This window comes from Balaenoptera ricei, chromosome 1 (genome assembly GCF_028023285.1).
Source record: "Balaenoptera ricei isolate mBalRic1 chromosome 1, mBalRic1.hap2, whole genome shotgun sequence".
NCBI classification, from domain to species: Eukaryota; Metazoa; Chordata; class Mammalia; order Artiodactyla; family Balaenopteridae; genus Balaenoptera; species Balaenoptera ricei.
The window spans coordinates 156,521,143-156,545,375 of record NC_082639.1 but is presented as its reverse complement, the minus strand read 5'-3'; the positions used below and the strand labels follow the sequence as shown (position 1 = coordinate 156,545,375).

At 49.4% G+C, this 24,233-nt stretch overlaps 1 protein-coding gene across 2 annotated transcripts in view; it reads right to left on the bottom strand.

Annotated features, from left to right (window-relative positions):
• Nucleotides 1-24,233, bottom strand: part of PLXNA2 (plexin A2) — a 213,164-nt gene that overhangs the window by 80,697 nt on the left and 108,234 nt on the right. For both annotated transcript variants that reach the window (XM_059939005.1, XM_059939016.1), the window contains one exon: nucleotides 381-481. In XM_059939005.1, coding sequence (XP_059794988.1) covers nucleotides 381-481 — 101 coding nt within the window. The remainder of the gene's footprint in view (nucleotides 1-380; nucleotides 482-24,233) is intronic.

The window sequence follows — 24,233 nt, the reverse complement described above, 5'->3', positions numbered from 1 at the left end:
GGCACCTCGTTCAGGCTACACTGAGGAGGAGATTCTACAACTTCCCTTGTGAGCTCTTCCAACACCACTACCCTTCCCTGTAGAAAAGGTACAGACTTCAGAGCAGCTGGCCGGGGGGTGGGGGGAAGGGGGTGGGGGATCAGATTTTGGAGGTGAAATGAAAAACAGAGAGGCAGAGGCACTGCACTTGAAAAGAAGGCCCACCCATGGCCTCTTTTCCTCTTCCTGTTCTCAGCACTCCAACCATGATTAGAATTACTGCTCAGAAGAGGGAAATTCCTCTCTCCCTACGAACTGATGTCACATCCCTCATCAACACTCCCAGGAAAGTACCTGGTTTTCTGCATTCCAGGCTTTTTTCCAGAATGTGCCAAACTTACATGTTGTGCAGGGCACACCAGCCGCAGTGAGGGTCCCCCGAGCTCAGGCACTCCCCACAAGTCGTGTACTGTTCACAGGATTCCACAGGGACCCTGGTGATCTGGCCGAGAGGGAAAAGAGAGCAGGTTAGATCGGGGAGTGATGCCTCGCAGAGGTGTGTTCAGACTCAACTGCACCTAACCACACTTGCACTGCCACCACCCCTAAGAGGTGACAATGGGGGGGGGGGGTGTGAATCGGCGGCCTCAGTGTTCTCATCTGTTTGCCCCGCACGAGGCAGGTACAGCTAATAGGCCTCAGGCTTCTTGCCTTTGCTGGAGGTGGAAGCAAATCCTCCAGTTTCTCTTTGCCTGCACTAAAGTCCTCCGGAGAGCTGGGCCTGCTCCTGGCAAAGGCTGAAAACGGTTAACTCTGTTGAAAGGCTATTGAGTGCCACCAACTCGTCTCTGAAGAGCTTTCAGCTGGGCTTGGGCTGAGACATCCTGCCTGCACAGAAAACATTTAAAAAGGGAGAGAAGGAGAAACTTTTCCTATCAAATAATATTCATCTAATGGCATGGTCTTTTTACAGCCAACCAAACATACCACCTGGATCCAATTATCCCATTCTCTGATGCCTGCATTCAGTTTCTCTAGTAAATCTTCCATCCTTTGAAAAGTCTGGCTAAATGGGAACAGAGATGAGCTGCCTGTCTTGCTGGGGAAAGTGGGAATGTACAGATCAAGCCCCTGCCCCCTAGAGGATGTGGCCTCCTCCTGGCTTCCAGGTGGGGCCCTGCGGGGACACGAGCCGGGCCTGTTTGGTCATTACTCACCCTTACCTGCTCAGCGGGTGTGACATTAAGGCCAGGCAAAGGGTCAGAAGATTGAAGTCTTGCATTTGGTATGTCTTAGGTATCTGTTGCTGGCTGGGGCTGGAGGCTGCTGGGCTGGGAATGGGATCTCATTTGTTAGGGCAGAGAGGGCCCCCACCTACTGGATGTGTGAACCCAAGTGGAAACACAACCTGTGGTCCAGCGGCACAGTGGTCTGCCTCTAGCAGGGGGACAAAGGCTGTGATGGAGATGCCTTCACAGCACGCTCCTGAGAGGCTCGGGATGGAGTCGAACACTGCTCACCGGCAACTGTTTACCAGATGTCACTATGAGAGGCTCCGGTGCCGCGTGATAGAGAAACAGCAGCGAACAGGGCACAGATCCTGCCCCCCGGAAGAGCACGCAGCCCAGTAGCGGTTGATAATTACAAACCGAGACCTGCTCTACATTGTGCTCAACATCCATTGCAGGCAATAGGTATGTGCCCTGGGGGCCTTGGCAGCTTAAAGGAGGGCCGTCCAGCACAACCTGTCTGGAGGAAGGGGTCAGCCTGTCTGGAGGAAGGGACCAGTCGAGTAAGGGTGAATCAGGGTAACAGTGGGCCCAATGCAGATGCCTGGAAGGGCATTCCTAGCTGAGAGATTATCACAAACAAAAGTAATCATGGCTAAGTTCAGCCTAACTCAAGTGTGGAGTGTATACTGGATGGGCGGGCTGAGAGACGAGGCTGGTGGCATGTAACCAGGGGCCAGACAACGAAAGGTCTTGGGCACCAGCCCCAGGAGACTTCCTTCTCTCTGTTGGGTGCCCCCCACACCCACTCATTCTCCCCACATCATAAACACTTAATATTTTGAATTACAAAGCTTTTCTCTGAGTGACGTGATCAGCTTTAAGCATCCCTAACTTCCCTTTAATAATAAAAATACAAAATGCAGAAAACACAAATATAAAATGTTGCAATTCAGGGAAAAAATTGATATTCTAAATGGAGGTTGGGGGAGTAGCTGATTTGAAATAGTTCATGCGGAATAGGTCCGGGGGTTGAATTGACTCTATGTCCAATATGACCTGACAGGGTGATGTCATAGCTAAAGGGGCTAATTCGATCATGGGTTGCATTAATGGACATGGTGTCAGGATGGAGATGACCTGAGTTCCCAGCTCAGGTCTTTGCAACCTGCTCTAAGAGGAGGGTTGCTCAACCAGAGAAACTGTCCAGAGGGTGGTCACGATGGGGTGGGACCCAGGTGTGGCATCTGAGGTACAGCTGATAGACCTATATGTTTATTTAGGTCAAAGAAGATGAATGTCAAGGTGGCCGTGGAAGCTATCTGCCACTGTTTGAAGGGTGGCAGTGTGGCTGCAATAAGACTCATGGGAGAAAAGTTCCAGGAAAGCTCGACAGAAGAAAGTCAAGGCTGTCCAACAGTGCAACAGACCTGGCTTCCAGCAGGGACTCCCTTCCGTGGGATGTGTAAGCACAGTCAAGGTGACACGTGTCTGGGAGGCTGTGGAAGGTATTTCTGCCCCCAGAGGAAGGCTGCCCTAGTCCTTCTAACTCTGACACTTAGGATTCTGTTTCCCACAGTTTGCCTAACTCCTTCCTGAGACTGTTCATTTCTGTCCTGAATGACTTGGACAGTTCAAAGATCCAGCCACGCCACTAGCCACTGATAGCACCCCGCATTAAGGAGCAACCGTTGACCCCTGACTCACGTCCTGTGATTCCTACCAGAAGCACCTTTCCGGCAGGTGTCTGCCAGACGCTCTCCCAGCATGCCTCTCCCGGGCCTGGGACTCTCAGCCCTTCAGGATATCTGTGACCCTAGCCACCTGGGGGGCTTCCGCCAGCCCCCTCCAACCCGCCCTCGGAGGCCTGAGAGCTGCAGCCCAGTGCCCGGCCTCCCTTTCCTGGGTTTCGGGCTCCATGTGAGTGATGTCTGCATCTGGCTGGAAATTAAAACAACTGTCTGCATTGCATTCGGCCCGTCTGTCAAAACACAGCCCGGCTCTCAGCAGCTGGGGAAGGGGGCCCTGAATGGGAGCAGTGTCTCCAGCAACAAAGCCCACTTTCACGCCAAGTGCCGCAGAGATAGTGAGAAGCCTTTTCTTCTCCAAACGTGAAACCAACAGCACAACTATTTTTCCTGTTTCCTGGGCCCTCCTGGTGGGAATTTTTTTTTTAATACACTGAGTTGAAGAGCAAAGTGAAACAGGAAACTTATAAGGGGGGTGGTTCCTAAAATCTGAATTATTCTCTTCTCAAAGATCTAATAGCCATATGCAAACCAGAGGAAAGAAATGCCACAGGGACTGGAGGGAGGCCCTCAAAGTCAGGTGTCTCCATGGGTGCTCTGTCTTTCCCATAAACATGTGTCTCTGTATTCATTCATCAACCCATATTCATAGATCATGTCCTACAGAAAGGCCAGTGCTGGGCACTTTAGGGGAATAAGATCAACAGCAGCATTAAAACACAGCCATCACCTTCAAGTTGCAAACAGACTAGCAATAAAAACAAGAAAAGTGATGTGTGTTATAAGAGAGGTATTGAAAGAGGGCTGAGGGAATTCAGAGCAAAGAAAATACTACTTCTACGTCTGCGCCATCCAATGTGTGGGCCCGTGTGGTCACCAGCATCTGGAGTGGGGTTAGTTAGAATTCTATTCCTTAGAGATGTGCTCTAAGGACACCGGATGTTGACGGTTGAGCACGGGAAACAAGAATGTAAAATAGCACAGTAATAATTTTTTATTGACACATGTTGAAAAGATAAAAATTTAGTAAATATTGAGTTAAATAAAATCTACTATGAATTTCAACTGTCTCTTCTTACTTTTTAAAATATGGCTGCTGGAAAAGTTAAAATTCCATGCGTAGCTGTGTGGATGGCGCTTTGTTATCACGGGAGAGCACTGCTCTAGATGGGAGTCCCAGGAAGGCTTTGTAAGGGATGTGGCCTGGGTCTGCGTCTTCAAGGGTGATTAATATTTACACAGATGAAAAGCGTCCCAGGTGGAAAGAACCACATGAGCAAACATAGGAAAGCAGAGTTTCTTCAGAAAACGTTGCATGAGGGTGAGGAGTGATGGGTATAAATCTAGAAAGGCAGTTTTGGGTTAACTTGGGAAGGACCGAGAAGGCCACAGAGCTGGAATACATGACGTCTGTAAGCCATCCAGCCTGTCACTCCTTGGCCAAAAGAATGTCCTCCATGAAGAGGTGGCCGGAGTTCTCAAACCAACATCCTTGGCATTACCTGTGAGCTTAAGGGGCATAAAAATCCAGAGTCCACTGGGTTAGAACCTCTGGGATGGGGCGGGGCCTGAGAAATGGTTCTAACAAGCTCTCCAGGTGATTCTTATGAGAACCACTGGTAAATGTGACCTCACGTCTTGGGGAATCTCTTTAAGTGTCAGGCCCTGGGGCCATGAAGAAATAGAATCAAACTCTGCCTAGGGACTACGAAAGGAACTAGTGGAAGGAACTAGACTGACTCAGGGGGAGGAGAGATGGAGGTTAGCCTGGGGACTGCGTTATAGCCAGGGAGAAATTGGTTCTAATATCTCTGAGTCTATGGAGGCCCTGAAAGTGCAAACTTCTGGGGTCAGGGGCCACTTCACTCTGCACCAGGCGAAGGCAGGCACTTGCCCTAGGACCTGGTGTGTTGGGGAGGATGGGGAGGGGATGGGCATTGTCCCGGGAAGCTGGAGAAGGCAAGGGAGCTTCTCCTGGAGAGTGTCCACCGTGTCAGGCAGCTTTGTCAGGGCTGACTCAGAGTTTAATGGGACACTCAGTGACACTTTAATTAGTGTTTGTTTATTATGATTGCACTTTATTTATGCCTGAGGCTCCCCACCCCCTCTGCTCCGAGCGCTGGGATCTGAGGGTGGCTGCGTCGGCAAAGGAGTGTGGTGGTGAAGAGCCTCCGACAGAGGATGCCCTTCTCCCGCCCGCCTCCACTGCCTTCTCCCCAGGACCAGGGGACCGCTTCGCACTGGATTCCCCCCGCACGCTTGGCATTCTTCTCCGCTTGATCTTATGTCTTGTAATTATACCTCTAATGAATATAACTGTCCGATGAAGTCATTTACTGAAGAAACACTGTTCATGAAAGGTGACTCATACTGTGTTCTTGTCTCCTCTGACCCCGGGGCCTCACGTCTCCAGTGCCCCCCTTGGCCTCAGTCTGTGGGGTTGACGTACGTGGGAAGGGCTCAGCAGGGGTGCAGAGTTCGGAGTGGTTCTCTCCCCAACCCAACTCCCTCCCCTCTAAGCACACTGGTCAGCCCACGGGGTGCAGCGCCCCGCACAGCAAGGGATGTGATATCAGATTATCATCGGCTGTGGGGACGAATCACCAAGGGAACTGCTGGAACCATCCTCCTTCCTGAAGACGTTGAAGGACAGGGCATACCCATAGGGCTTGGACCACCCAGGGTGAGGCCCAGGGGGCCTCTGTGACCCTGGTAGTTACTATCAGCCTGGAGAGTTACTACCATCAGGTGCAAACCCATCACTCTTCAGAGAAGAGTTCCCCAATGGTGGACCGAGGGACAGGAGCCCTTTGGTGCGTAAACCTGGGGAAAGAGAATCAAGGTTGTATCTCTGCCACCCTGTGTGGATGCCTAAAAGGAGCCACCTTGGTTCTGAGAATCTGGGGGCATCTATCGGAGAAACAGCTGAGTTGAAAGCAGAACAACACAGAGGATTCTGACCATGGGCTGTGCCTGGGTGCCACGCGGTCCTTCAGTATTTACAGAGCATTTATGTTGTGTTAAGCTCTCCATTAGGCATTGGGCGACATTCTCTGCCCTCCTGGGGCCCATGGTTTGGTTGAGGACAAAGGAAACAGGATCGTCTTAATACGGCAGAATAGATGCTGCAATAGAGGTATAATCAAGGGACAGTCGTGGCTCAAAGGACAGAGCTTGGAGGTTCTCCTCAGGGAGCTTTGGCATGGGCACTCTGTTCTAGAGGCTGAAGGATTCCTTTGCAGTCATGCACGAGAGAGAGGGAGAGAGGGAAGGAATAAGGGAAAGCTGTTCCCCAGGCTGGTAGGGCCCCTTGGGGACAGAGCATTTAGTCCCCTGCTTCTCTGGAATCTGCTCCCCCCTGCCAGATGGTACACCTGTCCCCACATGTGTCCCCTGCCTCCTGACACAAGGAAAGAAACAGTGGCCTTCTTAGTGGCTGAGAGCCAGGTGGTAGGGGGTGGGAAGTGATGCAGCCTGGGTGGAAGCATGCAGTTGGCCTGAGCTACAGCCTCCTGGTCTCCAGGGCCCGGAGCAAAGTGCACGGCAGCTGAAACGCAACTGGCTCCCCACACCTCTCTCCTTTCCTTTGTATCTTCTCTTGGTGGTCCCTCCCTGCCAGCCCAACCTCTCTCCCCTTGGAGTTTGTAGGGTCTCAGACCCAATTTCTCCTCTTTTTCCCAAACCAGATCTGTTTTCAAGAAGCAATCTGATGCTCATTTGCATTCACAGCTGAGGGCAGACTGACGGGAAGCCCCACCAGGGCTGGTGTGCGGGATGAGCTCCACGGCACAATCGCAACAGATGCCGATGCCCAGAGAGGGTTTAGCACTTTCTCAGTGCTCTCACACCCCTTGTCTCATTTGATCTGCACAGCTCCCTGGGGAGGAAGGGAGGTTAGGGATCCATTTGTTCCACCAGGAAATAGAGGCACCCAAAGGGCTGGCTTAACCCTGGGCTCTATCTCACAGTGAGCGGAGGTGGCCAGCTGCAGTGTGTCCTCTGTGGCCCGTGGTGGTGACATGTCATAAGGGATCTTTCTGAGGAAAGGAGGGACAGGGGGTTCAGGGGTCAGTCCCAGGAGATGGAGCTGGGACCAGAGCAGGATTCAGGAGGCGGGAAGCAACCAGAGGGCAGGTGAGGCTTTGGTTTCTCTGACTCCACTGCTCCTAGGAGCTGGCCAGCGCCCAGCAGTTGTTACCTGTTCCCATGGGTGGTGGGAGGAGTCTCTCTTCACCGCTTACCCCGAATCTTGTCAGCCCCGTGGCGAACAGGTACAACCAGCACTGGGAGGTCTGAGAGCTTAGGGTTCTGCCTTCCCTGTACACCCGATGGGGCCAGGGTTCACAGTCCTCACAGGGAGAGGAACGTGGGCAGACGGTCAGGGAGGCCAGGCCAAGGCCCCAGCCCTGGTCAGTTTCTCTCAGGCACCCAAGCCAAAGTGGACCCTCCGGGAACAGGCCAGGCTCCCCTGGCTCCTGACATGCCTCAGACTATGGCCCCTTTGAGTCAGCAAGACTCCACAGAATAATACCTGCATCCTCTCTCCTATGCTTTACAGGCAAAGAGCTGACTGTCAACTGGATGCCTGAAACAGCATCTTAATCTAATTCTCCCCCGCTGGATGTGCTTGGGGGCAGAAGTGAGATCGCCTCCTTGGATCTGCTCCCCAGGGATGGGCGGAGAAGCGATGGGGACTGAGGCCTCCTGCCTGGCACCACCTTCCTCTGAGCCGGGCAGTTGACTGAGCTTGTTCAAGGGAATGAAGCAGCAGGAACGATAATGATAGTGGCCGTTTATCCTGCACCTACTGCACGCCAGGCACTTTCCCTATGTCACCTCACCTAATCCTTACATCAGCCTTGCAGGCGAGGGATTAGGCCCACCTTATTTATTAGAAAACTGAGTCTTGGGTTAAACAAACTGCCCAAGTTGCATGCCTTGTAGGTGGCGGAAACAGAACTGGAGTCCAGGTTCATCCGACTCCCAGGTTGAGGTGGTGCGGTGGAGGCACAGGCAGCAGTAAGGAAAGGCCCCTCTCCTGGGGCTGCCCCCAAGGGGGGCTGTCAGGGTCCCCTTTCTTTCTCCTGGACGTCAGGGCCCAGCCGCTGTAATTACGCTCCCTCACCTGACCACTGCCTGCCTCTTGCTCACTTTTCTCTGGTTGCTGACAGCGATTCAGCTGGTGCATCTGGAGCCAGACAACACAAGGGGTGATGTGAGAGGGTGAGGGAGGAGATGGGTTGGTGGGGGTGAGGATGCCCTGCTAGATTTTTTTAAAACCTGCCAGGACCATAAGAGTAATGGACATGACTCTGAATGGGTTCCACAGTCTCCATCCTGAGCCTGCTCGGAATGTCAGGGCCCTCAGTAGGCACAGAGTGGGGGCAGTGGAGGTGCCAGGGGCCTCCTGTCCTGGTCTTGCTAGCTGTTCGCTGTGAGGCCTTGGGCAAGCTGCTTAACCTCTTCAAGCCTCCCTTCTTTATTTTTAAAATGGAGACAGCAATACCCGTCTCACCTGTCCTGCCTGTTCATCAGGGACCAGGGCACCTCTGAGCTTCTATTTTCAGCTTCAGTTTTCCCTACGAATCAACTTCCCAGTAATTAATGTGAAGAACTCAGTATTGTTTGTTCCCAGGGTTAGGTCCAGTTCTTTAAAAATCAATAGTCATGTGTGAGATCACCTTAAATCCTCATAAAGTAAACACCAACCCAGCCCGCTGCCCATCCTCTGAGCTGTGAAAGTCACATGATCAATATCATTAAGAAGAAGGAGACACCAACCTCCCCCCAACCCCCGCCCCGCCCCGCCCCGCCCCGCCCCCAGAAAACCAGCTGGAGGTTCTGGAGCCTGTGATTGCAACCAAAGCAACGTGCAACCTTCTGACCAAAAGCTGACCCTGGGGCCGTCTCCTAAGAACTTCTGACTATCTGGAGACCCGAGGGCAGAGTGAGGTTCAAAGAGAAAATCTATTTTTAATGACTTGGGGGAGAAGAGTGGAGTGGCTGAGTAATTTGGAGTGATTAAAGCTATCTATCACTCGGAGAGTGGGAGCCAAAATTGGTTGAACTTTTCAGTGATATTTTTTCCTTCTCATTCATAAAACCCAGCAGAAGGTCATGCAGGAGTCAAAGGGGAAAGGATGATGGGGAAAGAAATTTCTGGCCCCAAAGAGTGGAGTTCATCCTATTGATGAGCACTTGGGTAATGATGGCTCCTCCTGTACCCTTTTGGTAGAGGCCATATTTACTTTGTCCTCGTTAAGAAGCTGGACTTTGAAGGAGACAGTCCTCAGTTTCAAATCCAGCTGCTATAATTATCGACTGTATGACATTAATAAATGGTCCTTATTGTCCTTCTTGCACCTCAGTTTCCTCCTCTGTGAAATGCTGACAAATAATGATATTAACTTCACCGGGTTGTTTTGAGGTTTAAGTGACATCTGTACACAAAGAGGCTTGCACGCAGTTGGTGCTTAATAGTGGTAGTTATCATGCTCGATCTCTCTGTGCAGACCCACTGAAGGTGGCAGTGTTTGCGCGGGAAGCTGCAGAGGGCCCTCATCCAGACTCTGCACTCCTGTGCAGGCTGACCTTGAGTAAGCCACCTCGCCTCTTTGGGCTGAGACTGCTGTTCTATCTATCATATGGGGAGAATTAGGTCTACACAGCCACTCAAACTGTTGTCCTTATTCATGACATAATCCCCACTGGAGGCTGAAGAACACTGAAATTCAGGATCCTTGGCTGGAAAAAGTCAAATTGAGCTTAGTCTCCTAAGGAAGAAGGTGGAACTCGGGCAAGGAAGAAGTACAAAGAGGGAAGAAAGTGAATGGGCAAAGCAGATATTCCAAATACCGTACCATACTTTCTCAGACAGGACTCCTGTGCCAGAAAGGGCCCTCTCTAGTGCTGTTTTTTGGAAGGCTCTACAAAGAAGCAGAGAGGCTGATACTATGCTGTCTCCATGACAACCATGGATTTATTCAGTTAGGGAAAGCAGGTGGGGTAGGAAATAGGGGATGAGAGGATTTGGGAAATACAGGGTCTATGAAATAGCTAAATCTGATCTCTCACCTGGAAACCAGATGTCTGGGATTAGCCAGGGCCCACAAAGCTCCCTACAGGGCCAACATCAACTTGTCTGCCCCAGAGGGGAAAAGTGATGATGGCAAGGGGATGGAGTAATGAAGCAGGGTGCCCCTTCACCTGTCCATTCCCATTCGTTCATTCACACTTCTATTCCTCCAGACTTTTCCAGTGGGGCCCCTGGATGCAGAGAGCCCAAGGGTAGCCTTACCACATGGAGCTTGATTTATCTGAGAGCTGGCATCTGCCTAATATGTCCCGGTTTCTGGGCCCCACCCCTTCAAATTCTGGCTCTCCTGCCTTCCAGCCACCAGGAGAGCCAGACGAGAGGGTGTGGCCCTCCCGTTAATCCCAAACTCTCTCTGAAGCATGTACGGCTCATAAACTTTAGAAGGTGAGGTTTGGGGAGGGAATCATCAGAGCCCAAGAAGAGGCTGGTCGGAGATCCGGGGTAAGAATGCCTTTGCTGTTGCCTGGGTAGGGGATGGGGCTACCTTCAGTGTTGTTTGAGAAGAGGACTCACGGAGTCCTCTAAGAGGGAAAGTGGGGCCTTCAGGACTCCACTGCTCCTCAAGGGGGCCCTAACGAGCTCCCTTTAGCAGAGTTCCTGGCATCGCCTCCACACCAGGCTCCAGTTCCTGCCTCCCAGTGCCCAGCTGCACTTCCGCCTCTGATGTTGCCACTCAGGGTTATTGATGGGAGCTGGTAAGGCCTTGGGGACTCCTTGTGTGCTGATTTTCCATCCTTGATACCTTCTGTGGAATTCTGGGGTATTGAAGGGACCCCAGGTTGAAGTTCCCAGGTCATCTTGATGTAGGGAGAGCAAAATCCTACCAGATGGTGAAAGCTGGACTGGGGTCTGGTCAAAAGCCCAAGTGCCCTGGCCCCTCTTCTGTCCACCCCTGTCAACAGCTGTGCACATAAGAAAGCTCTACCCACAGGTGCTGGATCTGAGACGGGCCTCCCCCTCTCTGCCTAAGCTATCTTACAGTTCTGAGTAGACAGGAAGCCATTGGACCCTCGTGCTATGAATATTGGTCTCCAGTGGACCCATGGCGTGCATCTTCTCCATCATTTCTCAACTTGTCTTTCTAACCATCTGAGATGAGGCCATCTTGTCCTCCCTGACACATCAAATCTGAAAATACTCTCTCTGATTTTTCTTAGTATGCTAAGTGACTAGCTCCCCAGGGAAGGACAGAGCAGTTTCTTGTCACTCACAGCTTCCTGGGACATGTTAACAGGTGAGTGGACTAGTGTGCATGTGTGTGTAAGAGACAGAGAGAGAGGTGGAGGATACGAGTGTAAGTTAAATCTCTGCCTAAGGAAAAAAGTCTCCTACACTTATATTAAAATTTTTAAATTTCCTTTCTGTATAGAGCTCACTTATTCATTCATGCCATTCGTTCATTTTACCTTGGCAAGGTGGTATGAGCCAGGGGGGCTCCCATGCTTTGCTGAATCCTGGGCCTCGGTGCTGCTTTGGGAACTGGTAGAGACTGGCCAATTGAATAAAGACCATTCCACTGAGGCAGCGATGACTACAGAGCCACAGTGCTCTGCCCCCTGGGGACTAGTCAGTACCGGTTGATTGGCCTGGTCTCAGGCACCTACATTCATGTAGACTTGCTTTATAACTGGGTGGACCTGCATGTGGTGGAAATACACTTGGTACTTATAATTTGTTCATTTGTCTATTCATTCATTTACTCACGCATTAGTCCATCTGGCTACGGATCCTTCCTTCATTCGTCTACTCATTTATTCAACAGACCAGGTATCATGTCCTGTGCTGTGGTATAGCAAATCCGAGTTAGTCATGGCCCTCCAGTGCCCTCCAGAAGCATCCCCTCTGGTGGGGAAGCTAGAAAGTGAAAGATGTCACATAAGAGTTTCAATGGGGAATGATCACTTCGGGCTGAAGGGACCAGGAAGGTGTCATCATGTGTAGCAGGCCTTGAAAACTTGGTGATATTTTGAGAGGCAGGAATGGAGGAAGGGCATTCTGTGAGGAGAGAAAAGCATGAACGGAGAACAAACATGAGAAGGTACAGGAAGAAGCCCAGGAATGGGCGTGTATCAGGACGAGATGGCTGGTCAGAAAAGTGATTCGGGGGTAAGTCATGGAGGGCCAGGGTGGTGGAAACAGAAGAGAAAGGAGGAAAAGGAGCAGTTTTGCATTTCTTCTCTCATGATGTGTCCTAGGTCTGTCCCCGCCATGGCATGCCTGCTGCCTCCCTCCACTGGCCCCAGCTGCAGGCCCCCATCCTCACAGTGGGCGGGTGGCTGATGGCCCATTGGTCTCCCTCTTCTTCTTTCCACACTACATGTGTTCTGCACACCCTCATTTTTTCTTTTCTTCAAAAAGGTGTAGTCGTTGAGGACATGGGCCCTAGAATCAAGCTGCCTGGGTCCAAATCCCAGCCCCTTTGCTTATTAGCTGCGTGACCTTTGGCACGTTACTCAGCTCTGAGCCCCATTTGTTGATTTGCAAAATGGTGATAATTATAGCACATACTTCTATAAGACTTGCTATCTGCAGATGAGGAAGAAACGGAGGCACAGAGAATCTTAGTGAATTTGTTGATAGTCTTATAGCCAGTACATTGTAGAGCTGGGATTCAAACCTAGGCAGGCTGGCTGCAGAACTCCTCACTAAATTGCCTCTTAGGCATAATGGGTGACATGGGTTAGAAAACACTTAGCCCAGTGCCTGAGATATAGCTGTCAGTTATTATTAATATATTAGGGACTGGCTATGTATTCTGTGTAGGCATGAAGTTCCAAGATGAACAGACATGGCCCTGAGCCTGAAGTACTCATAGTGTTGTCAAGAAGACAGATGGACCCCCAGATCATAACGAAACAGCACTATGACCAAGATGTGGTAAAACTACAAAAGCAAAGAAGAAGGGCAAATCAAGGAAGGCTTCCCAGAGGCAGTGTTTTGTAATGATGGCCTCAGCTAAAAAACAATCAAAAACCAATACCTTCCCCTACAAAAAACAAAAGTCAAAACAACATGAAAAAAATGCTTCTTGGATAAAGTTTATAATCCAAATACCCCAGCCCAATGTTTCAGTCTTTTACCTCTACTCTCCACCCAGGCTGAACTTCCCACTCTGGACTCTTCTGTCAGCACGAATCCCACCCCTGGCAGGCTGGCCTCCTCTCCTGCTCTGCGTGGTCTTGCCTCCTTAACTTTTTTCGCTCATGCATTCCTGCTAATCAGAATGTCCTTCCCTCCCCTACACGTGCCAATGACTGCTCCACACAGCCTTCTTCCATCAACCTCTGTGACCCTTCTCTCTGAATCTAGACTCTGACCCCCTGCCCAACTGGCAAGACGCAGACATACTTTTTAAGCTCTTCTGAGGTCTCTCTCTTTTTAGGTTATTCACAGGGCTCTGCTTTTTATTTCTTCATATGGGATATCCCTGTATGTTCCAACTCCAGTTTCCTACATAAAATACATCTATAAATACCTGCTGAGAAGCTAATCACACTTACTCAGTGATTCAGGTTTTATTTTAAGCTCCTTAAGTAAATGTACTAAGAACTATGCAAAGACTCTCTAGGTGTGGCTGAGCCTGCTGGCATTCTGCTGGGATCCATTAGGTGATGTGAAGGCTTTTTGTGGTTTGTTTAAATAGACAACGTTTCTAACCCAGCAGAGGTGCACGGTGTCACGGAAAGGACACGGCTGTTACTGTCAGAAGAACTTGGCTCAGCCACACTAGGTTCTCAGCTGTGCTGGGTAAGCCATCTAACCTCTCTGAGCTTCACTTTCCACATCTGTAAATATTAGCGGATGTCAAAATTAAAGCATCCACCAAGGCACCGAGATACAATGAATGCAGCCTGCTAAAGTACAGTGCAAGATTTCAGACTAGATTCTTAAGATCCAAGTTCATGATTCTTCTACCCTTTATTCTGTATCCCCTGACCCAGATCAAGGCAATGAAAGGGTCGAAGGAATGATGAAAGGATTCTGTGAGATGTTTGGAGGAGGACCTTGGGATGCTGTGACCTAGCCACCCTTCAGTAGGACCACTTAGAAAGCTTGATGCATCCTCTGGACTGTAGGGGTCAGAGTGGACAGGAAAAGCCAGGAGGCAGGAAATCCAGAGGGTAAGGTGGCGAGCTCTTAGGAGACAGGGTGAAGGCAGGACCGTGGGAGGTCACTGAGCTCCCCGGGGATGGTGGCAGGCCGAGGATGTGCAAGGGCTTCCTTGCATCAGATCTAGATGTGGACACCTCAGGAAGGAGAGCCGGCCTGGCAGCATTTTACTACTTGTCCAAGAGGACCCCTGGAGGTGGGGCTACGTCACTAGTGTGAGCATCTTCACGTGAAGGGAACTGCTGGCTGATGGAGGCAGAGGGGAGAGTGGCAGGACAAGAGGAAGTACTGCCCGCCTGATGGGAGCAGCAGCCAAAGCAGCTTGGCAGAGAGGTGCCCACAGGCCCAGGGAGGACTCAGCCCCGAAAGAGCCAGAAACGCCAGCCTGCTCGGAGAGCATGAGGCTGTCTTGCGACAATTCCAGTTTAAGAGAGAAGGACCTCCCTGACCCTTCCTCTGCTCCTCTTCTAAAGGGGTAACAACAGCTCGAGGGTGGGAAGATAGGTGACAGAAAGAGAAGAAACACGCCTCCCCACCTCCCATCCCTGCAAGTGGGGAGTGTGCAGCAGGCCCAGGCTGGGGGTCGGGGAGAGAAAGATCTGGGCATCCGTCAAGGCCAGAGTTTTTCTCCTGGTATGGAACTGGGCATTATGCTTCTGAATGGAGGCTGTGCTTGAGACATGAAGGACTTTTTATTATCCACAAGTGAGCTGACGAGCTATGCAGCCTGCCCCAGACGTAGGTAAAGCGATGGTGGGAGACAGAATAAAGCTGCGATTTGATTCTATCTCGGCACACTGATTGGGCGTGCGAATGCTAACAACTGCCCTTCCTAACTCATTTGTTGTCACGAGGGTCATGTGAAGTGAGAGCCACAGCCGTGCATTGTTCAGGATCAAGTTTATCGCACAAACGCAGGGGAATTATTGGTGTTATTTCCGGGGATAGACTGATAACTTATGGATAACTTATGATTTTTTTTTTTTTTAAAGAAAACTCTGCACCTCAACTCTCAGATGACTCAGCAGACCATTCTTTCTGAAATTCTGGTGTCCTCGAACAGAGTGAACTGGTGTGAGGTCTCTTTTTTTTTTTTTTTCTCTGCCTGCCTCTTTTTTTTTTTGAATTTTATTTTATTATTTTTTTGAGGTCTCTTTTTTAACTCAAGTGGCTCACGGGTCAGAAGAATTTGTGGACAGCCACAATGGGAAGGCTCTCAACCCGTTTGCCTCTGCCATCCTGGAGATGCAAGTGCGATCATTAAATAAGGCATCCGAAGCTGGTCTAAGGAAGACAGGGATGTGGTGAGGAACGGGATCTTGGTTAGAAGCCCTTTGGGTGCTCCCGCCTCCCCACCCCTAGTGCCCAGCCCTGTCTGAGCCATCAGTGCAGATTGGAGCTTTGCAGCCTCCCCTTGCCTGAAGGGTGGTGGCAGGGACTGTTCAAATCTTTACCTTCCTCACTTCTTTCTGTTCGTGGCCTCCTTCAGTGGCAGCCCTAATGGAACCAATGCCACAGAGCCTCTGGGGATACAAAGGGGTGGAGGGGGAGGTAGGGAGACGGAAGAGAGACAAAAGATTCTTTCCCTTTTTTTAGAAAAACAACAACAGGTGCTTAAGAAATTAATTACAGCAAGTAATCACCGAGTTGTCTGAGTCTCTATTTTATTTGGTGCATGCAGGGTCTGGTGGAAAAAGGGAATTTTAAGTAATTTTGGAGTTATAACTGATGTAATTAGGTGCTCAGTGAACACTCAGCATTGAGCTGTGCTTATTAAAATTACTGTTTTAATCAGAACATTGGAGGAAGATCATTAATAATACAATGGCTTGATTCCCTGGAACTCTAATTAGACCTGGACTTTTAACCACCTGAGCGTAATCTGGCTCCGTCTGGCTACGCACCACGGGTGATGCATTATCATTTCAGGGCATGCGGGGATGGCGCATCAATACTGCTATTTAGTGACTTCCTGAATGCTTTATTTTGGAGTGTGAGGGTGGGTTGAGAGTGTACCAATGCTGAAAGGTGGAGATGGAAGCGGAGGGGGTCAGCCAGGGACCCGGGGTTGGAGGTCTTGAGGAAGAAAAGGCAACTTTTCCCACTGTTGCAGGCCAGACACGCCTCACACATTTTTCTGCAGAGGCACAACCAAACCACGCCATAGACCCAGCAAAAGGCCATTTCCTGGGATGCTCTGCCTCCATGCGGGCCTGTCCCTCATCCAAACCAAACATGCATCTGAAGCGGTACAGCTTTAGTCCTTGCCGAGCCACTGCCCATCAGAAACCTAATCGATGATTCACTAAGTGATAATTAAAGGTTAATCTGGTGAAGGGCTGGGGCCACTTCTTCATTTTCCTGTCCAGTACTTTGTGTCACCCTAGAGAGAAACCAGGAGATAGGCTGAGTTTGTCCAGAACTTTCTAATCCTTAGGAACCTTTTGCAGGTAACTAGGACCAGAGCGGGAGGGAGGCTGAGTAGATGGGTTCTGTCCCCTGAGATGCCCGGCTGAGCTGGTGTTTCTGGAGACGGGTCGATGCCCTGACTCATGGCTCTGAACACAGAACTTTGGTTTCTCTGCTCCTTCAGCTGGTGGCTCAGTGTGTCAACAGCACTAACTTGGCCCCCAGTGGGACTGAGTCCTTGGGCAGATGTCACAGGGGTGGCCGAAAACAAATGGAATGCAAGCATGCTCTCCACCCTCCTAAAGCTTGGTAACTAGTTGGAAGGACATAACAAAGATGTGAAAAAAAGATTTAGGACTCTTAAAAGGCAGATACTGAGAAGTGAAAATTAAGCTGGAGTCAGATGAGGGCATGTGGAGCTAAGTGGTGACCGGAGTGTGGTGGGATTACTCAGAGGGGTCAAGGTCTTCTGAAGGAGGGCCGTGGGGGCCAGGTTCATCTGCCGAGGAGTGGGGAAGGAAGGCAGCGCTCTCTGTGTCCCTCAATAAGCACTCCTCTGGCTGCTACTGGGGGCCTTGAGACAACAGGACTGAACTCTCTGAGGCTCCCTGGCCACCTCCAGCCAATAAGAGTCCTTTTGTGCAATTTGGGAAAGGTGCCCCCTCTAGGTGCATGGCTTGGTAAGATGAGTGAAAACCTGGTTTCAGCCTCACTTGGCCCTCAGCCAGATGCCTTTGTACAGTACACAACCTGAACCATCATATCTGGTGGCCCTGATGCCCAAACTCTCTAGGGAAATAGGTAGCTGAAATGTGCAGTGTGCGTCAACCAGAATTTTACCCAGATGACCCAGAGACAGAATATTTTTAGGTACTAAACATTGTACCTCTTATAAGCCCTTTGGGGGGGGGGGGTCCAGAGAAGGTGGGCGTCAAGTGCGAGTTGAAGAGCAGAGAAGGCTCCACAGAGGAGGTGGGACTTGAGGAGGGGGAGAGTATAGTGTCCTGGGCAGGAAAACATCACAAGCCAAAGCAGAGGGAATGAGCTTTGGTGTGTGCTCTGGGGACAGCAAAGGACACAAAAAAGGATGTTGCTTTTAGATGTCTTTTCTTACTGGTTCCTTGGGAGTAGACTTTTTACATGTGAATTAAACAAAGTAAAACAACTCTAGGCCTCCCTCACAAAGAATAGTCCAGTGGAAGAATTCTTCTATAAACCAACAACGTGGGGAGGAGGGGAGATTTCCATTACTGGGGAGCTCTAAGCAGGAGTTCAAGGTCCCTGATGAGTGAGAGGCTGGACTCAAGACTCCCCTCCAACTCCAAGCTTGTCTTAGGGGAGAGAGCCTGGCAGGCCGTGACGGGGGAGGGGAGAACGGTCCCTGTGCCTTGGAAACCAATGGTTAGGCCTCAACTCAAGAATGTGTGTGATTCTGAAAAAAAAGGATACAGTGAATGATAGCCCCCTGACACACACATACCCACTCACTCCACAAGCGCATACTCTTATGCAAACACACTCATGAGCACAAACACACATTCGTACCATCCACTCACATTCCACACCAACACACTGACAGCAAACACACTTCACACGTACTCCCATCACATGCTCACACACATATTCACGTCACATACACTCATGACACACACACACCATGCTTGTCGCCCCCTCCCACGCCCGGCTGCATGCAACTGCGAGAAGAAAAGAGCCATCGGGATCTGTCTCCCTCCAGCTTGTAGTGTAGAAGGATTAGGGCTGCCCCAAATTAAACAGAGGAGTTAAAAATGACAAACAGACTTCTAAACAGGATTAGAGTCCTAATGAAAACCATAAAGAATGGAAGCGCCACACAGATATCACCCATAAATGGCCATAAATATCAGACCAACAGATGAGATTGTAGATACTGCACTTTTGAACCCCGTCAAATGACTTCTATTATAATTCATCAATAAATAACCAAGCCCAGACTCATATTTAAGGTCTTCTCATGCTTTGGAGAATAGGCTCTGAGGCCAGACAGGCCTGGATTTGAATTCTGGTTTTACTCCTTGGTAAGCTTGGGTATGTTACTCTGCTTGCTTGAATCTTAGTTTCTTCACCTATAAAATGTGGATAATTATCCCCTTAATGGGGATGTTGTGCAGATTAAATTAAGTCCTGGACAGCTTTAATAATTTATCATAGTACAAATAATTTATTATTATAGTTATGATTAATTTTCACTGTTATCTCTTGTTTCCTCCCTTTCAGTTTCCTGGGGTCAAGGAAAACCCATTGGCTGGTGGGATCAGTAGGAAGAGAAGGAAAAAGAAGAGGGGAAACAGAAGGAATAGGCAAGAGCAGGAGACCAAGGCAGGAGAAGAGCAGGGAGAAGAAGGGAAGGAAGAAAAAGAAAGAAGGACAGCAGACCCCGCAGATGCCACCCACCGGCATCATCCATGGTGGGGCGTCCACGCCTTCTTGGGTGGTGGTGACCAGAGGGAGGAGAGGTTATGGGGTGGCCACCAATTATGGCCCAGCCTTCCTATGATTTTTCTTTAAGTAACAGCTTTATTGAGATAAAATTCACATACCATAAAATTCACCCATGTAAAGTGTACAAGGCAATGGTTTTCAGTATATTCAGAGTTGTGCCACCATGACCACAAGCAAGTTTAGTACATTTTCCTTACCCCTCGAAAGAAACCCTATATCCATTAGCAGTCACCCTCCATTCTGCCTGCCCCTGAATCTCTCCAGCCCTAGGGAACCACCTATCAATTCTTTGTCTCTATGGATTTACCATTCTGGACATTTCATATAAATGGGAGCAAACAATATGTGGCCTTTTGTGGCTGGCTTCTTTCACTAGTAGTATGTTTTCAAGGTTTGTCCATATTGTAGCATGTAGCATTTGATAACTTCCTGAATTTCTTAATTCAAAGCCAAGAAGATGGAAGAGCAGAGCTTCGTACATACACACATAAGCAAGTATCATATTGGAAACTGTCCAAATGTTCGCCCCATGAAATCTCACTGAATCAAAATTAGTCACTAGTTACAGACTTAGAGATCAGGCAGTTGGAGTTTTTATTTTTACCATTGAGGAGACCAAAGTGTGGTGAAATGATACCTTTTTTTGAGTGCATGTTTTTTGCACACTCCATACCCTTCTTACAAAGAAAGGAAAACAAAAGAGGCTCCAAATGTAAGAGTCTCTTGTCTGTGGTTTTATGGTTTAGATTTAATGTTAAGAGACAAATGAGAGACTCTTGGTATTCTGTTCATATGTCTTTCTCTTACCTCTTAAAAGTGACAATTCCCAACTCTATTTTTACAATGTAAAAGAATGACTCTCCTCTAATGGTTATCTGTCACTGTTTATGTTTCATGTAATTTTATACGTTAAGACTGTAGCCTTAAGATGCGGGAAAGCGACACCTCTGGGCCAAAGGCATCCCTGAAGTAGGAGGGGCTTATAAGTTGGATTGAAAGGACGAGGCTATTCACTGGACTCAGAAAATGTCAATCACCTTTGTTCTATAACTAATGTGTCCCTGAGGGGTGTATCCTGAGAGATACAGGGCATCTATTGTATCCAGTTGACCCCAGAGACAGAAAATATTTAAAGACTAAATTGTGTGTGCAGCTTCAGTCTCTGTGCTGATGCCTATCATCATTACACCACGGCCACTAGATGTTAGTCTAGGGCCACAGGTAAAGAAATTGAACTGACACGCAAAATAGAACCAGACATACCATGGACTAATATCTACCCTCCTTCAGGAAAGCCCAACAAAAGAGGGTTATGCGAGGCCTTCTTTCTTTCCTATAAATTCCAATATTGATTTAGCTTGAGTTACAGGGAGAGGAAATCGTTCACAGCCAGGCCAAGATAGAGGTACAAACTACAGTGTCCTTAGGTGCCAGACATGGTGGCTGTGATAGTGGCCACAGTCAGAAGAAGAACTCAGATAATGAGGAGTGGCTGAGAAGTTCAGGTACAATCACTGGTCACTTCCTATCTGGGCTATTCAGTGACCAGTATCACTGGTGACCTCAATGGATACTGTGAGAGTCGCAAAACCAAATTCTATTTTAGAACTACACTCATTTGAAAATGGAACAATAACTATACCAAATGGCCTGTTGTGTAGGGGCCTAGTTCATGAAATAAAATGATACAGTGTTGCTACGCTAAAAAGGTCAAGCATTGTTTATTAACAATGCCTAAAGAATCTCATTAAATCTGGGAGCCTGAGGACAGTACCAGCTAATATCATACAGGTGAAGTGATTTCCATGGCGGTAAGGACTGCCCTGGGGCGAGATTCACTCTTTAGGTCTCCTGCGGCTGCTGCCCAGAAGCCCCGGGCTCCTTGGCGGGCTGCTACCCAGTGCCCAGCGTCTCTCTTCATTCCATCTAGCACAGAGGAGGCACTGGTCACATTTACTCAGGCCAAGAGTTCCTTCCTCTATTGGAATTTACTCCCTAGCCCATCTTTGGCAAACAAATAGGTGATCCCAGGTAAGGGAAATAGGATTCTGGAAAAAGTGAGGGGACTAGACTTTTCTCCATTACTCTGGGCATGCTCCAGTTTGCACTAAGAGCACACATTTGCATCTTGGGTTCCAGAAGCCCCAACTGTAAGACTATTAGATAAAATAAAATTAATTATTGTAATCCTCTGTGATCATATTCAAACCCAATATTCTCAGCTTGGCTTGCCTGCCTGCTTCCCTCCGTGCTTTCCTATTAAAATAGTTTTCTCCAATGCTGATTGAGTCCTGGCTCTACCATCGCCCTGGGAGGGTACGGGGTACCTCTGACCTGCCTCGGGTCCCCTAGTAGCTTAGAGCCTAATGTGGGAGGCACCAAATAGACAGATATTCCCCAGGTATGTGGTTTTCACCATAAAGTTAGAGAAGCTCACAGAGCTGAATTCATTCTGAGTGGGGTGAATTGGGACGGTCTTGAGTTCCGTTGGGGGCATGAGGATCAAGGACACAGGAAGGTGGCAGCAAGCAGATACTCTTGTCTTTCTACAAGTTCAAAACACCTGCATGGTTCTTTAGTCTATACTCTGTTTCCCCTCTTTCTAGGGAGGCTGTTAATGGAAGAGACAGCTCCTTGAGATGAGATGGCTGGAGGCCAAGCCCAGCAGGCCGCTGAGACTTGGGAAAGGCCCCTGACTATGGGTAATTGCTGGGTGGGCCTGAGACGGTGCGTGTGGCCAGGCTACGACAGACAGCAGGATGCCAGCTTAGCCCAACTTCCTGCAGAAATCTGGTGGGCCTTGGCAAGCAATCTTGACACCAAGCAGTGGTTTGGTTCCTTCTGGCTTCTCCCTGAGCTGAGGCTTTTTTCTGTGGTTCTGGAGATGGGAATCAATCATAAAATATAGGGGCTTCCTTTTCTTGGAGAAATCAGACAGACTCCCTGTATACCAGTCTCTAGTGATTAGTAAGCTTACGACTGCCCAACACTGCCAGAATTCATCCAGGACAATTCAAGATCTTTTTAAAAAGCTACTGTTTCTTGACTGCTGTGTGCCAGGCACTGTGCTCAGTGCTATACATACATCACCTTGTTTCACCCCTGCAGCACCTGATAAAGTAGAGTCTATCATTACAGACAACTTACCTAAGAGAAAACTGAAGGTTTAATAAGATTAGATAATTTGGTGAAGGTCAGTATAGTAAGAGGTGGAGCCAGGATTCCAGATGTGCTTCACAAGGAGCCTGCCCTTCCCCAACCTGCTCAGTCTTTCAACAGCAAGCAGCTAGCATGGAGCTGGTTCAGAGGCTGTGACATCCACTTGCCTGTCTGGCCTTCTTGGGGAGCTGCAGGCTTTGCTTTCACTCTCTCCCCTGCTACTCCCCTCCCCTCCCTACCACCGGAGGAGCACTCCCGGAAGGAAACTCATGAGAAGAGATGTAGGCACACTGTGTCCTGGGCCCAGGGACAGGTGACCTTTCCAATTCAGCACCTTTATAAATCTTACCTAATGAAGTTAAGGGGAAAAAGGAATTAATGAATAAATGAAGGTTAAATCACTCCCTGCAGAAAATTGATGCTGACAGTGAGGGCCAAGAAGAGAGCTTGGAAAGGAGGGCGCTGACTTGCACAAGAGGCTTTTAAAATTCCTTTCCCCCAATGCAAGGGAGCTGTAAGGCTGGCCAATTCTGAGATGGACATTGAAGGCTTTGGGAAGTCCAAGGCAGATGGTCTGACGGTGATGGAGTAAGAAAGCCATACTCTACCTTGGATCATTTTTTCCAGAAGCCAGTTTGCATATGATATACATAAGTGTGCATGTGCACACACTCTGTCTGGCTCTTTCACACACACACACACACACACACACACACACAGAGGCATGCTGTATGAACAATTAACTCCTGCAGCCCATGAAGACACAGGGAGTTTGGGTCTGCCTGGCTCATGCCTGGCCTCCTGGGACCTCTGTGGTGTGTCTTCTTGTCAGCGCCCACTTGTTAGCCATCTCTGTCTGCTTGTCACCTCTACAGCTGTCACCGCCCCCAGTTACTATTCCTAGGGCTGCACACCTCAGCCCAACTGGCTCAGAGGGGCCTTAGGTGAATGCATAGCTGGCTTCAGGGAGGAAGGAGACAGAAAAGCCAAAAGAGCTGCGGGCCATGGCATCCAGCCAGGTCAGGAACCAGTGCAGGGGGTGGCAGAGGTTGAGGGGAAATGGATGAAAAAGAGGAGATGCCTGGTAAAGCTCAAAGGGCAAAATCTGGGATGAGGAACTGGGAGAAACTTATGTTCTTCTAGGCAGTGCTGCTGACTTACTGAGAACTCTGGGGCAGGTCACTTACTAGCCGAAATCTCAGTTTTGCTCCACAGTGAAACTGGGATGGAAGAGAAGGCCTGCAGAAGAGGATCCGCAGCAGAAATCTTCTCTGGTGGCAGCACCGAGCAGGAACCATCAACAATTCTGGTTCCTCCTCCTCCCTGTGCCCCACAGGTGTTTAAGACTCTGATCATGAAGACAGGGAGGCTCAGAGGGCCCAGCGTGGCTTGCGCATCCTAAGTGTGATGGAGCATGAGAGGCAGGAAGCCATCACTGGGGATGGGGATGCTGAGGGTGGGCTGCAGGGTGGGGGTGGGGAGCGGGGAGGCAGAGAGACCTGGAGCCAAGAACTGACTAGATCCACCAGTAAATAAAAGGTCACAATGATTTTTCTAGGTACCCAGGGAGAAGCAGAGAGAGAGCTCTGCTGACGGCAGGAGCTGACAATTGGTAAATGAGCCTCTGCAGTTATCTGTTTCCCTTCCTTCTTCTTGTTTCATAAGACAGAGGCTAGAAATAGATGCAACTGGCAGATGACTTAAGGGTGAAAAATGAGCAACCTGTTTGTAGGAGTCGGGGGAGGGGCACTCAGTGGCAGAGAAACAGGACACCCACGCGTGAACCAGAGGGTAGGAACAGGGCCTAGCTGGGGCCGTTTCCAGGGTTTGGCTCTTGCTCTGTCCCAAGCATTTGCAAGGATTAGTCATTGAATCTTCTCAGCAACCTTACAAGGCAGGTATTATTGTTCTGCCCACTTTTCAGAAGGTAAAACTGAGGCTTAGAGAGGATAAGCCACGCCCTACAGAAGAGTGGCAGAGCCAAGAATACAGGCCCAACTGCCTCCAAAGATGAGCTCTTTA